The sequence below is a fragment of the Microcaecilia unicolor genome, chromosome 7 (genome assembly GCF_901765095.1).
Source record: "Microcaecilia unicolor chromosome 7, aMicUni1.1, whole genome shotgun sequence".
NCBI lineage: Eukaryota > Metazoa > Chordata > Amphibia > Gymnophiona > Siphonopidae > Microcaecilia > Microcaecilia unicolor.
In genome coordinates this window covers 172,723,097-172,739,175 of record NC_044037.1, presented here as the reverse complement: position 1 = coordinate 172,739,175, position 16,079 = coordinate 172,723,097, and the positions used below count along the sequence as shown (strand labels likewise).

General features: G+C 43.6%; 1 protein-coding gene across 1 annotated transcript in view; it reads left to right on the top strand.

Moving 5' to 3' along the window:
* Positions 1 to 16,079, top strand: part of FAM117B (family with sequence similarity 117 member B) — a 262,157-nt gene that overhangs the window by 159,623 nt on the left and 86,455 nt on the right. Inside the window, exon 4 of the mRNA XM_030210480.1 lies at positions 5,301 to 5,414. Coding sequence (XP_030066340.1) covers positions 5,301 to 5,414 — 114 coding nt within the window. The remainder of the gene's footprint in view (positions 1 to 5,300; positions 5,415 to 16,079) is intronic.

The following is a 16,079-nucleotide window of genomic DNA, read 5'->3' as shown; positions in this document are numbered from 1 at the left end:
GTTTGGCTGTATGCATCTACATTATGTGAGGCTGTCTATTTCAAATTGGCAGATGCCCTTTGTACGGGAATTCTTCATTTGGGGATAAAGTGAAGGAAGCAGTGGACATTGTGAAGCAGAGCTTCCCAAATGGGGTCACGATTTAGGTGGTTGCCTTATAGGACATCATTGGCCTACCACAGGTAAGAAATCAGGGTTGCTACTCGAGTTATTTCCTCATCTCAAAGAAGACAGCTGTGGCCAACATAAAAACATAAGTGTTGCCAAACTGGGACAGACCAAAGGTCCATCAAGCCCAGTATCCTTTTTCCAACAATGGCCAATCTAGGTTAGAAGTACCTGGCAAGATAGCATTTTGTGCTGCTTATTTCAGGTATAAGCAATGGATTTTCCCAAGTCCTTCTTAAGAATGGCTTATGGATTTTTCTTTTAGGAACTTGTCCAAACCTTTTTAAAACTCTATCATAACCACTTTTACCACATTCTCTGGCAATGAATTCCAGAGTTTAATTACACGTTTCAAGAAATATTTTCTCTAATATGTTTTGTTTGCTACTTAGTAGCTTCATTGCATACCCCCCTAGTAGTCCTTGTATTTTTGGAAAGAGTAAACAAGCGATTTACATCTACCTGTTCCACTCCACTCAGTTTTTTAAATAGATATTTCTTCTCTCATTATTCCATCTAGATTAATGTAACAGTCTGTATTCATCTATCACTGTAAATTATGAACTAAATTGTAGATCTTACAGAGCACTGCTGCCAGACTCCTATTACATTTAAAGAAGCATGATAGTATGACTTCAGCCATGATTTCCGTACACTGGTTACCTGTACAAGCCTGCATTTTTTTAAAAACTAGTTTGGTATTTCAAATGTTAAATTGAATCGGTCTGGAATATCTGTTAAACTTGGTAGTATTTCTTTTCAAGAGGTCCTCAAGAACAAGAGATCATTTTCTTTCAGGAGATCCTCAAGAACAAGAGATCCTTTTCTCTTTTTCCTTCATTTGTTGGCATTAAGTATAAGAAAATTCTAGAAAAATCTTTTGGTTACCTAGCTGTTCAGTTCTGGTTCTCATTACCTGAGGACCTGTGTTGTTACCTCTTACACTGCTTTTCTTAAGGATTTTTTATTTATTTATTCATTCATTTACATATATCATCAAACAAGAAGCTTCACTTGTCAAGAAAATAATTATGTTGTACATTCAAAAACAAAGGAAATAAATTATTTAGCACAAATATGTACTAGCTAGTTAAAGTCCACATTATGGTGTTTCAAAATTTACGATATGGAAATATGAATTAAAATATAATAAGGAAAAGCCAAACTAGCACGGTTACTCAATGAGAAACCATTATTCATTTAACCTAAAGCAAAAAGATCTAATTACTCCCTTGCCTCTTTGCTGCCAGGAAAGAGGACAGCTGTGAAGGATCATAGAATACATACTTATTAGATTCATATTTTATTAGGCATTTGCAGGGGTACTTTAAAAAGAATGATCCGCCTATCTGAAGTACGCCAGATCTCAGAAGTAAAAATCTCTATCGACGCTTTTGAGTTTCTTTAGTAACATCCGGGAAGAGTTGAACCTTCAAACCAAGAAAGCTTTTATCTTTGTTTTGGAAGAAAAGCCTCATCAACCAGTTTTTATCCGGAGATAAAGCTACTGTGGCAATTAAAGTAGAGGCGTTTAATTCAGTATCCGAGGCTTCTAATATCCTCGAGATATCTAGTGGAATATTTGTCTGAGATACTTGGTTTTTTTGAGGCAAATAATATATTTGTGTAAATGGTGGAACTCAGTAATATACTTCCTAAGCATTTCTCTTGGTAAAACCCCAATTGTTTTTGGAAAATTCAAAAAACAAATATTATTATTTCTAGTCACATTCTCCAGAAACTCAGTCCGTCTCCTTAATGTAATCAAGTCTTTTATCATAGTCTCTTGATGTAACTACAGTTTTCAAATTCTTCTCCATTTCTATTTGTCGGTTCACCATATATTCTACCCTGGTTTCAGTGACTTGAACCCTTTGGTCAAGACAAGCAACATCCTGTGAGATTTGTTTTATTTGTGGGCTTAAGGCTTTCCCCAAGTCTACAATCAATGTCCAAAGAGACTCTAGAGTAATTTCAGTGGGTCTTTGAGTAAAAGGAAATTGTACCTCTGCAACTTCTGCGGAATGTTGCTTTCTATTTCCACTTCCAGCGTCCATCTGATCCTAGTAGTCAGGCGTTGTTTCTATCCCTCCGGAGGCGCCTTGCTCTCCTAGGCCCGCATGTTGCGCTTGGTGTCTCCCCTCTTCGGTCCGTAGGACTGCTTCACTCATCGGTGGCGTCCCACTGGAAACCGGCGTCGACGTGCTCGCTCCCGAGGGTTGCATGGGAGGTGCTCTAGCATCAGGGCTGAGCAATAGCTCCAGCCCAGAGGTCTCCGTAGCGTTTCCATCTTCACCCAGAAGACCTAGCGGGTCCGCTCCCGATGTCCTGGGTGTGTCTGCTCTTAGGAGGTGAGCGGTCATTGTAGATTGAATTAATTGGGGATTTTGCCGTATCGGGGCAGCTGAGGAGGACACGCGGCCCCTTCTTTTTGGCATCTTCTCCAAGAGCTGCTGAGCAACCGGTCTAGTCAGCGGCCATTTTGAATCTCTTAAGGATTTTAAAACATATTTATTTAGGAAATATTGTGCTTGAATTCTGTAGAAATTATTATGTTTCTTCTTTTTCTGGTTTAACGTGATTAGTCTGTAACCGACTTTGAGCAGCTTGACTGACTGAGACATCGGTGGATGACCTCACTGACTTGATGAAGTTAAGAGCGTTGGCTTCTTAGGCATTTAATGTATGCTGAATTGGTTTCCATCCAAAGACTCAGTTTAATTGGACCATCCAGCAGGGGGAGAAGTAGGCAACTGACCAAGACATCGATGGATGACATCACTGACTTGGCGAAGTTAAGAGCGCTGGCTTCTGAGGCATTGTGCCGAAAGTTATTGATTGTGGGTTGTTTATGAAAATAATGGCGTGTGTAGAGAAATGGTTGCTGTATCAGTTGATTTTTAATTTGGATAGTTGAGCTTTGTCTCTGCCTTTTAACAACTGGCATAAGATTCCAGTATTCCTCCATCAGACAACATTTTAGGTGGTATAACTGGGAGTATGGGGAAGTAGAGAACTATGTTGGAGTAAGAGATCTGGTTGGCTTTCAAAGGGAGGGATTAAAAATGTTAGGTTGGGGCTGGACTCCTAAAAGATTGGGTAAGAAAAACTGTTGTTTGAATTGTCAATTAGTAAAGGTTAAATGTGATATTGAAAATGTGGGGTCATATGTACCTGTCTCTGTAGGGTATATTAAAGCTAGGTTGGTGATTAAGAAAACTGAAAGAATCAGGGAGTGGGATGAAGAGGAACAATTAAGGATTATTTCTCTGAGACGTGGTCACATTCAAAAGATAATCTGGTGATTAAAGAATTGTGTCCATTGGGCTATAAGATAATACATTTGACCAGAAATAAACAAAAAAAGGGGTGTGTGGAGGCATTGCTATTACTTACAAATTGTATTTTAAGGTAGAACTTGATTGCTGAGCACTTAACCTTGACCCTTGAGATTATTGCATGCAAAATCTATGATGAAAGCAATTGTAAGAAAGTAGTTAATCTATATATTCAACTACTTTTTCATAACCAAGGTACTAAATTGTGGATTTCCTTGCTGAAAAATATATAATCCCAATATGATTATTTGGTTCATTTACTGTTGCAGGTACGCAACTATGGAACACTCTTGCTTGTGAATTTGTAGTAATGTGATGAAATTCAGAAACTTCTTAAAACACAGTTGTTTGTGGCTGTATTTTGAGTTTCTGGAATATCATATCCTTTGATATAACATGAATTGACCTGTGATTTTGTATATAAGTGATTGTATGTTATGTTTTATATAATACTAGTAAAAAAGGCCCGTTTCTGGAGCAAATGAAACGGGCACTAGCAAGGTTTTCCTCCCCAACACCCCCCCCCCTTCTCCCTCCCTCCCTCCCTACCTACCGGCCTCTTCGTCGTTCTGACGCCATTGCTCCGCACCTCCTGAATGCACCGTATGCCATTGCTCCGCCCTCGGTGTGTGACGCCATTGCTCCGCCCTCGACGTCATCAAGTTTGATGCGAGGGCGGGGCCCCTTGACTTGGTGATTTCTGTGGCTTCACCACCACGAACCCTTTGAACCCGTCTTGAAGGAAGTGACGTCAGTGTCTTCAGAACGTTGAGGGTGAGTTTTATTATATAAGATTATTATGTACTTTTGTAAACCACTTAGTTGATTAAGTGGCATATATGTTTTTTAAATAAATGTGCTTGATGTTTTGAAAGGTTCTATGTGGTCTTCATTTTTGAAAGTTTGGCGCGCTCTTCTGTTTTGAAGGCTTGCTCTGGTAAGCCTACTACTACTACTCCTTTCTGTATCACTACTATACATACACAGCGCTGTACTCATTATATGCAGGTACTTTCTTTTTCCCTAGTGGACTTTTTTTTGTACCTTGGGCAATAGAAGGTTTAAGTGACTTGAAGCTGCAGTGGGAACTGAACTCAGTTCCCCAGGATCTCAACTCACTGCACGGCCGCTCCATGTAAGCCTCATGTAAGGGGTACAAATGAGATAATAAGAAAATTCCTTCCTGCATCCACTATCATTGTTTTGTGTGGTGGTTCTACTACAGGAGTATTAATCTTGACACCATAATGAGGAGTGAGTTTGCTTTTTTTTTTTTCATTCCTATGTCTCTTTGCCTTATGCACGCCTGTTAGTTTTAAATGTAGAACAAAATCAAACTTGAAGTACTGTGTTTTCTTGAATCAACATGAGCTAAAAAAAAAAAAAAAGTCTGAGCTTCCCTTAGAAACCAGTGACGTTTGAAGATATTTCTAGTGATCTAATATGCAGATGCCATTGTAAATGCCACATCCTTTTATTATTCTCTTCAAATGTGTTAATTCTCTCTACATTAATCAAATTTTTAAAAACCCAGTAAATGATCCGTTTTATACCTGCTAAAATGATTTAATTTGGAAAAGGATTCTTTCACATTGATGCACTAATCACTTTAGGTTTGTTCTAACCACTCTGCTGCAATTTAATTTACCTGAATAGATTTTCCACAAGGAAGTTACGTGTACCCCATAGGCATGCTAGTTACAATATTTACAGTAATATGCTATGATTCACAAAGATTTTCTATCAAGTCTGTAATTCAGACCTGAATGTTGGTACTGTGTTTTTATACTTCAGATTGCAAAACTGCGTCAACAACTTCAGAGAAGTAAACACATCAGCAGGCATCATCGGGATAAAGACAGGCAATCTCCCTTTCATGGCAACCATGCCGCTATAAACCAATGCCAGGTAAGGCCTGATGTTCTTCTGGGACACTGTGGGAGATGATACCATGGTAACCTGAAGTGATTTACATGTAATGACTTAAGAGACACAAGATGATTTGAATGGCTGGTTAATGCCGAACAAATTAGAATTATCAGATACTCTGAAGTAAGTATTTCTGTTACATTTTGAAGTACAGTTGTCAAACCCTGGAAGATAAATCATTTTTGGCTTAAGTGAGCTTATTTTGGAGACTCTTGTAGAATCAGGTAATTGATGTCTGCTTCTCTATAAGCCCCGGCAATTCTAGTTTTCACTTTTATTTTTGTTTTACATATAGCATATAGCACTCATCCTTAAGTGGAGAAGCTAATAACCCAAGTAAGAAAATATTTTGTTTGTGAAAGGGCCTAGATAAAAATATTGTACAAGGGTTGAAACAGAGGAAACCTTTTGGCATCATTAGTCCAGACTAAATGTATTATGCCAGTTTGAGACTGGAACACCAAAAAACCAAAAAGGGGTACAAACAAATCAAAATGCACGGGAGGAAATTCTAACTAATAATAACCCAGTGTCTGATGCATTGCTTATCAAACAAAATTAACAGTATATTTTTTAAATAAATGTATAATTTTGATAACTCCTGATTTTCTAATTTTTAACTTAAGTATGTGCTCATCAAACATATAAACGGCGAATGACTGGAGTCACTCGCAAATGCTCAGTAAAGACCCTCTCTGTCCCGCCCCCGCGTCAATACGTGATGACGGGGGCGTGACAGAGAGGGTCTCTACTGCGCAAGGGGAGGGACGAAACCGCCGTCGCTACCGCTTCCCCCCCCCCCCCCCAAGGTTGCTGCCACCACTCCCCCCACCTGGAGTCGCCGCCACCCACCCGGGCCGGGCCCTCGCTCCGCTATAGAAACAGCGTCAATGCGGGACACAGGCAGAGAAGAAGGACGGCAGCTCATCTGAGCTGTGTGCTGCGTTCCCGCGCTGTTTCAATAGTGAAGCGAGGGCCCGGGTGGGAGGGGTGGTGGCGATTCCGAGGGGGGGGGCCGTAGCGGTGACCTCGGCGGCGGAGGGGCCTTTCAACCCCCCCCCCCCCCCCCCCCCCGTCCTATACTAGCCCGTTTTTACGGGCTCAACGGCTAGTATGTAGAGAAAACTGTCATGGATCAAAAATTTGATCGCATTGGGAAACACGTCTTCAAAATTATAATCATAGCACATATAAATCTTCTATAAACTTCAAAAGAAAATACAAAAAAATCAGTTATACAAAATAAATTCTTAATACATATAATTTCACTTATCTGCAAATTTGTTTCTGAAAACCCAAAATCTTGCCATGGTTGCGACATGGGCCATGTTTCACCAGAGACTGCTTGAGGAAGATTAAAACAGGGCAAGGAATTATATAGGGTACAAAATCCAATTTCTTACTATATCAGTGTTCAAAGTCTTAAAAAACTAGCTTACAACGAGCTGCTCCTCAGAAAGTGGCTTCAAAAATGACAGCTTGTTGTGAGCTAGTTTTTGAAGACTTTAAATATTGTACCTTATATTGAGATACCAGGTAAATTTGGCCAAAATAAAGTATCTGATGCTTAATAAACATACTCTTCCTTGTCAGCAACAGATGAGTCCAGAAAATGTGAGTTATGCTGATCTACCAGCAGGTGGAGCTAGAACTAATTGAGCTCTGCATATAGGATGGTGCTCAGCTGCCTCCATTTCTCTGTGTGCAGCAAGGGTTAGATGGTCATCTCCACAGATTCTGAACTGATTTGAGGATGCTTACTCCTAGTTGTCTGGTTGAGCTGGTGGTGAGAGGCTTGCCTTCTGCTTATTTCAGGGTATACCAGGTGGTGCCAGGTCCCCACCCCTTTCCATAAGCCATTAGCTTCTCCTTAAAATGTACAGTTGCTATGGTTGTTGAGCACTTCAATTTAGCAGTCTCTTTAAATTGCTTTTTGTGTGGAAGTGTCGAGTAAGCTGGATTGAAAAGGAGAGAAAAAAGGACAGAGAATCACTACAGGGTTTGACAGAAGCCACATTAAATTGTGAGTAGTACTTCTGTCATTGGGGAATTTTGTATTCCTGCAGCTGTGCTTGTTTCTCTCCTCTCTTCCTTACAGTGGTGCCTAAGTTTAAGTGCAGTTTGTGCTGTAAGACATGTCAGTTGGTATCGAGACACTGCTTGGACAGCTCTTTCTTGAGCTGTGCTTTGTGGGGAAACATGGCTGCCACAAAGTACTTCTCCTCCCTTAGGCAGCATGGTAACCACAGCCTTCTTAAGCTCCCTGCATCTATCTTCCTGCTTTTGCCACTGCGACTCCAGAAACCAGTGTTCCCCATTTAGAGGCTTGTAGCGCTATAGAAATGATAAATAGTAGTAGTAGTAGTAGTAGAGGCTGCTTCTACTGTACCGTCTGCTATTTTGTCAGACTCGGTGCCTCTCAGGTCCCGGTTGCCCTTTTTCAGCAGATTTCATGCTACTACTTCATCAAGCATATTTATAAAAAAAAAAAAAAAAAAATCAGGCTTCTTTTCCACCTAAAGATACTTCCTTTCAATTTCAGCCTTAATTGTTCGCCAAATGATGTAGACTTGATTTGGACAGGGCCCCCCCCCCCCCCCCCCCCCCATTTGGATTTGGAATCTGTCGTCCTCACTCTGAAGGTGCTCCTTCTGCTGCATTGGTGCATTCTGTAGGTGAGCTGCTTTCTGAGGGACATGACCCTGTAGCTGCAAGGCTATTTCACAAGAAGGAGTTATGTTCCTTTATCACTAAAGCTTTAGAAGTTCTAAATATTTTATCTTTGTAACCCTAGGATGCTGCTGCTTTAGACCGTATAATAATCAAAAATGAAGGCGATATAAACAATTAAATAATGAAGGGAGCCATGTTGTCAGTGGCATAGCGGGGGCGGCTGCCACCCGGGGCAGATCGCCGCTGCACCCCCCCCCCCCCCCCCCGGGTGCAGACCAACACGACACCCCCCACCGGCATAGCGCCACCCCGACACGGTCCCCACCTGTCTACGAGTTCCATCCATCTGCAGCGCTGCTGTAAAAATCGCTTCGTCGGCCCTTCCCTCACTCACTGTGTCCCGCCCTCTGACGTAACTTCCTATTTCCTCAAGGGCGGGACACAGTGAGTGAGGGAAGGGCCGACGAAGCAATTTTTACAGCAGCGCTGCAGATGGATGGAGCTCGTAGACAGGTGGGGACCATGTCGGGGGGAGGTGCTGCGCCGGGGGGGGGGGTGGACGGATGCACTCCCCCTACCCGTTGACACCCGGGGCGGACCGCCCCCACCGCCCCGCCCTTGCTACGCCACTGCATGTTGTAACTCAAAAATGCTCTACTTCCCAACAATTTCTCAAACTTCTACTCAAAAGATGTTACTTCCTTATGAATGTGGACTATAAAGAATGATAAACTCTTGAAAATATAAATGATTCTTAAAAAAAAATCTTTTTGGTTAAATAAAGTTGGGATTATTAGAAAAAAAATTAAAAATGGATCAGTGAAGATTGTGATACCGCCTCTAGTTGTATGCCTGGCTCACTTAGCCAAAGAGGAGGCGGGTACACTTGTCTGATAGATGCTATCATGACTCTACTGATCTTTTGAGTAGAAGTTTGAGAAATTGTTGGGAAGTAGAGCATTTTTGAGTTGGATCATATAATGACAGGTACTAAGCATCTTAAGAACAAAGACAGTGTAACTGACCACAGATGAAACAACGAGATGGAGTCTAGGATTAGAGGAAGCAGATTTTATTGCACCAGAGACAGCCCATGTTTTGGCAAATGCCTGCTTCAGGGGTCAAATTGTCATTCCATAGCATCTTATCAGACCAGTCCAGACCAATGGTTTGTGTCAATCTACCAGCGCAGGGAAACAAGAGAGTGAAAATAGTTCTGCAGCGATTTGCCCCTTAAGGGTATTGTGCTGCGTAGAATGTTCAGTATTTCTCTATCTCTCAAGTGGATGAATGATGGGCTAACAGCCGTGCTCCTGACCTGGTTTCTAACTAATTTCAGTTGGGCTTTATGTACCTTTTTGGGGGTTTTGTGCTCCCGAGCTAGTTTTATACAGAGTCTCAGTTGACTTGGGGGGTGCCTGTTTAAAAAAAAAAAAAAAAGGCAGCTGTTCTGTGGAGCTGAGGTATATCTCGGAGGTCTCTGAGGTATGGCTTCAGCTGCAGCATGCAAGTATGTAACTTCAAATGCAGCGACCACCTATATGATGCCAATTACCACAGCTACCTCTGCCACCTATATGCTTCCAAGTTTCAGATTCAAGCATGATAAGATGGCGAGCAGGCGAACAAATTTCATAAAAAGTTATTTTGGCTGCAAGTATAGCTAGCTCCTGATGAAGGAATATAAACCGGGGCACCTCGTAGAGCTGCAGTCAGTGTAAAGGACACAACAGCTAAATGATTTTTGCAATATATTCATTTTGTTTTGAAGAGTTGTAATTATTTTTGGAATGGGGCATATGAAGTTTTTTTGCATGATTTATTGCTTTATAGACACAGCAACATATTTTCTTTTAATTAAGTTGCACATATATTTATGATTTGGTTCAGAAAAGAAGTCACGATGTGTAAACATTGTCACCGATATTAGCAGAAAGAGCTGACAGCTCTGTTCTGCATAATTGATGCACTTGTCGTGCGTGTGGTGACACTGAGTGATGTCTTATACACACTTAATAATATATTGCACATAATGTATATGTACTGTGTTCTGTGTTCTTTAGAGCAATACGTATTTAAGTGGAGAGTTTTTTAAGGTCAACTGTATGGTTCCAGCTACTGCAGCTGTCTGTATCATCAGTCGCCACAACAGCCTGTATAACATCAGCCACTGCAGCCAGCAGTGTTAACACTAGCCACTGCAGCGCCTCTCTGACACCAGATAATCTGACTGCCCGTATGGCACTACCTGTTATGGCTGAATATATGGCACCAGCTGTGTGGATACAACTGTGTGCTTCTGTATCATATGTATGGTTTGCACCTTTTCGTGGCCTTTTTGATATACACTACTTTGTGCAATTCTACACTCTTAGCTGTTTTGCACGACTAACTTGATAACACTGGCATTAACTACCGCTGTTACAGAATGTCAGGAAGTCTCTGATATTGTTTTATTCTGAGCCTAATAAGCACTCATTCTTGGTTGTCATGTCTGAGTGTCTTATGTTTCATGGCATGTCTCAGGGCCTTTATATTTTTTTGCTGTTATGATATTTGGATTTTCATTTCTGAATAGGGCATTCTTTGGCACCAGGTCAGTCAATAGCCATTAAACCCCATTGGTCTCCCTTCTTTATTCTTAGCAAAGGGTGATTCTTCAGTTTACTTCTTACTACTTAGTTTGTGCTTTGTGTAAAGCCTCCCTTGACTTTTCAATTTGTGTCCAGTATGAAATAAATGTGGACAGAAGTTTTACCCATCCCTCTGCACATGGCTGCCTAGTCACGGGGTTGCCCAGCGTCCCGATTCCTGCTTCGCTCCTGCATATTCAGTGTGTGTAGCGTGATTGACGGCCGCACGGCGGGTGGTGAGGTTGCGGGGCTGGGAAAGCTGTGCGCTGTGAGGCAGTGTAGCCACGTGGCAGCTGGGTTCTTCCTTTGCTCTGCTGTGTGGAGGCCGGAACGGCGTCGGCCTGAGGTGAGATCACGAAGCAGCTGACGGTGCCGGCTAACGGCTGAAGCAGTGACAGGTACAACAGACCATCGGCGCTGGCATCGATGTCCTCGAATTGCTGCTGGGATTGAGCTGGGGTGACTCGGTGATTCGTGGGCCCTCGTGTCGGTCCTGTGTCTGTCCTCTCTCTCTGGCCCTCGGGTCCTATGTTCCTTTTCATGCTGTGATCCTTGCCAACACTTCGGTCTTGCTGCTCTGGTCTGTTCTGCCTTCTGCTCCAGTCCTGCCTGTCTTCAGCCTTTTGCTCCAGCCTTTGGTCCTCCTGTCCCAATCCTGTTCGTCTTCAACCTCATCTTCAGCATCACCTTCAGCCTCATCTGTTCCAGTCATGCTTGTCTTCAGCCTCATCTACTCACCTTCAACATCATCTTCAGCCTCATCTTCGGCCTCATCGGTTCCAGTACTGCCTGTCTTCAACCTCAACTGCTCCAGCCTTTCATCCTCCTGTTCCAGTCCTGCTCGTCTTCAGCCTCATCCTCACTATCGTCTTCAGCCTCATCTGTTCCAGTCCTGCTCGTCTTCAGCCTCATCCTCACCATCGTCTTCAGCCTCATCTGTTCCAGTCCTGCTCGTCTTCAGCCTCATCCTCACCATCGTCTTCAGCCTCATCTGTTCCAGTCCTGCTCGTCTTCAGCCTCATCCTCACCATTGTCTTCAGCCTCATCTGTTCCAGTCCTGCTCGTCTTCAGCCTCATCCTCACCATCGTCTTCAGCCTCATCTGTTCCAGTCCTGCTCGTCTTCAGCCTCATCCTCACCATCGTCTTCAGCCTCATCTGTTCCAGACCTGCTCGTCTTTAGCCTCATCCTCACCATCGTCTTCAGCCTCATCTGTTCCAGACCTGCTCGTCTTCAGCCTCATCCTCACCATCGTCTTCAGCCTCATCTGTTCCAGACCTGCTCGTCTTCAGCCTCATCCTCACCAACCTTTAGCCCTGTTCCAGTCCTGCTTGTCTTCAGCCTCGTCTGCTCCAACCTTTAGCCCTGTTCCAGTCCTGCTTGTCTTCAGCCTCGTCTGCTCCAGCCCTCGGTCCTCCATATTCCTGGTCCTACTCCTGTTCAGCCTTGACTTGATGCTCACCTGTTGTTCTACATAACACCTTTAATTTCAATTGCTGTTCCCACCTAGCACCTGAAAGTACCTCAGTCGTTATATATGGCCCCTATACATATCCTCTTCCTAGTCCTGTCCCTTCCTAATCTTTTTCCTCACCCCCTACCTCTCTCCATTACAGGAACTCACTTCCCATCCATTGACTTCATCACCTCACCCTCTCTCCTACCCCATACCTCCTTCTCAGCTTCTAATCTTCATCTCTTTCTTCCCTCCATTTTGCCTTCCCCATTCTACCTGAATACCTCTTGCCTTCGACGCCTTCGTGGCCACACCTCTCCTACTCTTCTCCACTCTCTCTTACTCCTTCTCTTACTCTCAGCCGGTGACATCAATCCCAATCCTGGCCCTCTTCTGCCCTCTCACTACTTATGCAGACCACATCGCAACGTCTCCAATCTCATCTCTATTCCTCTCCTTCCACCTTCCTCCTTACCCTTCACTTGCGCCCTATGGAATGCCCGCTCCATCTGCAATAAACTTCCCTACATTCATGACCTTTTCATTTCTCGTTCCCTCCATCTACTTGCCTTAACTGAAACTTGGCTCTCTCCTGATGACTCTACTTCCGTCGCGGCCCTTTGCCATGGTGGTTATCTTTTCTCTCACACCCCTCACCTTGCCGGCTGTGGCGATGACGTTGGATTTCTGCTCTCTCCCTCCTGCAAATTGCAACCTCTCCTCCCACCCCAGTCTCACTGTTTTTCGTCCTTTGAAGTCCACTCTATCCGCCTCTTCACTCCCTTGCAGTCATTTATTCCGTCTAGCAGTCATTTATCGCCCCCCTGATAAGTCTCTTCCATCCTTCCTCACTGACTTCGACGCCTGGCTCTCCTTCTTTCATAATCCTTCATCCCCCTCCATTACCCTTGGGGGCTTTAACATCCACTCTGATGATCCATCCGACTCCTATGCCTCCCAATTCCTTGCCCTAACGTCCTCATTTAATCTTCAGCTGTGCTCCTCGACAGCCACTCACCAAAATGGTCACTGTCTGGACCTTATCCTCTCCTCTAACTGCTCTCCCTCCAGCTTCTATTCCTCTGATCTCCCACTATCCGACCATCACCTGCTAACCTTCATTCTTAAGCACCCTCCTCTGCAGTCCCACCCAATCTCATCCCCCACCTCTAGGAACCTTCAAGCTATCAACCCCTTTACTCTATCCTCTTGTGTCTCTAACCTTCTCTCTACCACCACCTTACCTAAGTCTGTGAATGAAGCTATTTCTTCCTATGATACTATTCTCTCCTCTGCTCTTGACACTCTTGCCCCTCTCATGCCCCGTCCTACTAGGCGTACCAAACCCTAGCCTTGGCTAACCTCTAGAATCTGTTATTTTCGCTCCTGTGCCTGCTCAGCAGAACATTTTTGGCATAAATCCCGTACCCTTGCCGACTTCACTCATTTCAAATTCATGCTGAACTCCTTCCAGTCTGCCCTTTCACTAGCCAAACAGGATTACTTCACCCATTTGACTAATTCCCTCGGTTCTAACCCTCAACTTCTCTTCGCCACACTGAACTCTCTTCTCAAAGTACCTCTGTCTCCTGTTCCCCCTTCTCTTTCTCCACAGACTCTATCTGATTACTTCCATGATAAAATCCGTAAGATTAACTTTGAATTTTCATCTAAACCCTCCCCACCTCTCTCTCCCTTAGTCCACACCCTGTACTCTCCTTCCTCTCCTTTTTTCTCTTCCTTCTCTGAAGTTTCTACTGAAGAAACTGCCCTTCTTCTTACCTCCTCTAAATGTACTTCCTGTTCCTCTGATCCCATCCCCACTTACCTACTTAACACTATCTCTCCTACTATCATCCCTGTTATCTGTCACATCCTTAATCTTTCACTCTCCACTGCAACTATTCCTATGACCTTCAAACATGCTATTGTCACTCCACTCCTTAAAAAACCTTCACTTGACCCTACCTGTTCCTCCAACTATCGCCCCATCTCCCTTCTCCCTTTCCTCTCCAAATTATTTGAACACCGTTCACCGCCATTGTCTTGACTTTTTCTCTTCTCAACCTATTCTTGACCCACTTCAATCCGGATTTCGCCCTCTTCACTCTACTGAAACTGCACTTACTAAAGTCTCTAATGATCTGCTTCTGGCTAAATCCAGAGGTCTGTATTCCATCCTGATCCTTCTTGACCTATCTGCTGCTTTCGACACTGTTGACCACACCTTACTCCTCGATACGCTGTCCTCGCTTGGATTCCAGGGCCCTATTCTTTCCTGGTTCTCTTCCTACCTCTCACTCTGTACTTTGTGTTCACTCTGGTAGATCCTCTTCAACTTCCCTCCCGCTTTCAGTAGGTGTGCCTCAGGGTTCTGTCCTTGGACCACTCCTTTTCTCCATCTATACCTCCTCCCTTGGTGCCCTGATCTCATCCCATGGTTTTCATTACTATCTTTACGCTGATGACTCTCAGATCTACATCTCCACCCCTGAAATCTCAACCTTAATCCAAGACAAAATCTCTGCCTGCTTGTCTGACATTGCTGCCTGGATGTCTCAACGCCATCTCAAATTAAACATGGCTAAAACTGAACTTCTCATTTTTCCCCCTAAACCCTCCTCCCCTCTTCCCCCATTCTCTATCTCTGTTAATGGCTCTCATATCCTCCCTGTCTCCTCGGCTCATAACCTTGCAGTCATCTTCAACTCCTCTCTCCCCTTCTCTGCTCATATTCAACAAATCGCTAAAACCTGTCGCTTTTTTATCTTCAACATTAGCAAAATTCGCCCCTTACTTTCTGAACACGCCACCAAAACCCTTATTCACACCCTTGTTACTTCTCGCTTGGACTATTGCAATTTACTTCTCACTGGTCTTCCGCTCAATCATCTTTCTCCTCTCCAATCTGTCCAGAATTCTGCAGCTCGACTTATTTTCCACCTGAATCGTTATGCCCACATTAGCTCACTCCTCAAGTCACTTCACTGGTTCCTTGTCCGCTTCCGTATACAGTTCAAACTCCTCTTACTGACCTTTAAATGCATCCACTCTATGACCCCTCATTACCTCTCCTCTCTCATCTCTCCCTACACTCCTCCCCGTGAACTCCGCTCTCTGAACAAATCTCTCTTGACGTCCCCCTTCTCCTCCACCGCTAACTCCAGACTTTGTTCCTTTTATCTTGCGGCACCTTATGCCTGGAACCGTCTTCCTGAACCCATATGTCTAGCTCCATCTCTACCTGTTTTTAAATCTATGCTGAAAGCTCACCTTTTCACTACTGCCTTTGGCTCCTAACCGCTACTCATTTGCCCTCCTCCCCCCTGTTCCTCTTTACCCTGTAATTTCCTTTCCCGTAATGTCTTGTCTGTGTGTTTTATCTAGATTGTAAGCTCTTTGAGCAGGGATGTCTCTCTATGTCAGGTGTTCAGCACTGCGTGCGTCTAGTAGCGCTATATAAATGCTAGTAGTAGTAGTACTTCTGCATTTTCCTGGTTGTCACAGATGTAGATGGGGATGCACAGTGGTTTGTAGCTCCTGATAGCTTTCTTCTTACCTTCTCTGGATAGTCAACTCCTTCAAGATTTCTATTGTAGTTACAATATTCCCTCCATAGATTGCTTTGGTCTTAGGCTATTGCCTTCAAAGACCCATTAAAGAAAAATCACCAGTTGGGTTTGTTTCTTGCTTTATGCATCTCTTCCATTGTCTACCAGTGCTATTTTCTGTTCTACTTATCATGCGACTCGCTTCCTTCTCCTCTTCCGTACCCTTTGTCTTTCCAGAGTCCTTCTGATTGGTCTTGATTCTTTCTACTGGGTTTTCCTGGGAAGGATCTCTAAGGCTATTCCAATTTATCTCTTTTGAGTTTTTCAATCTT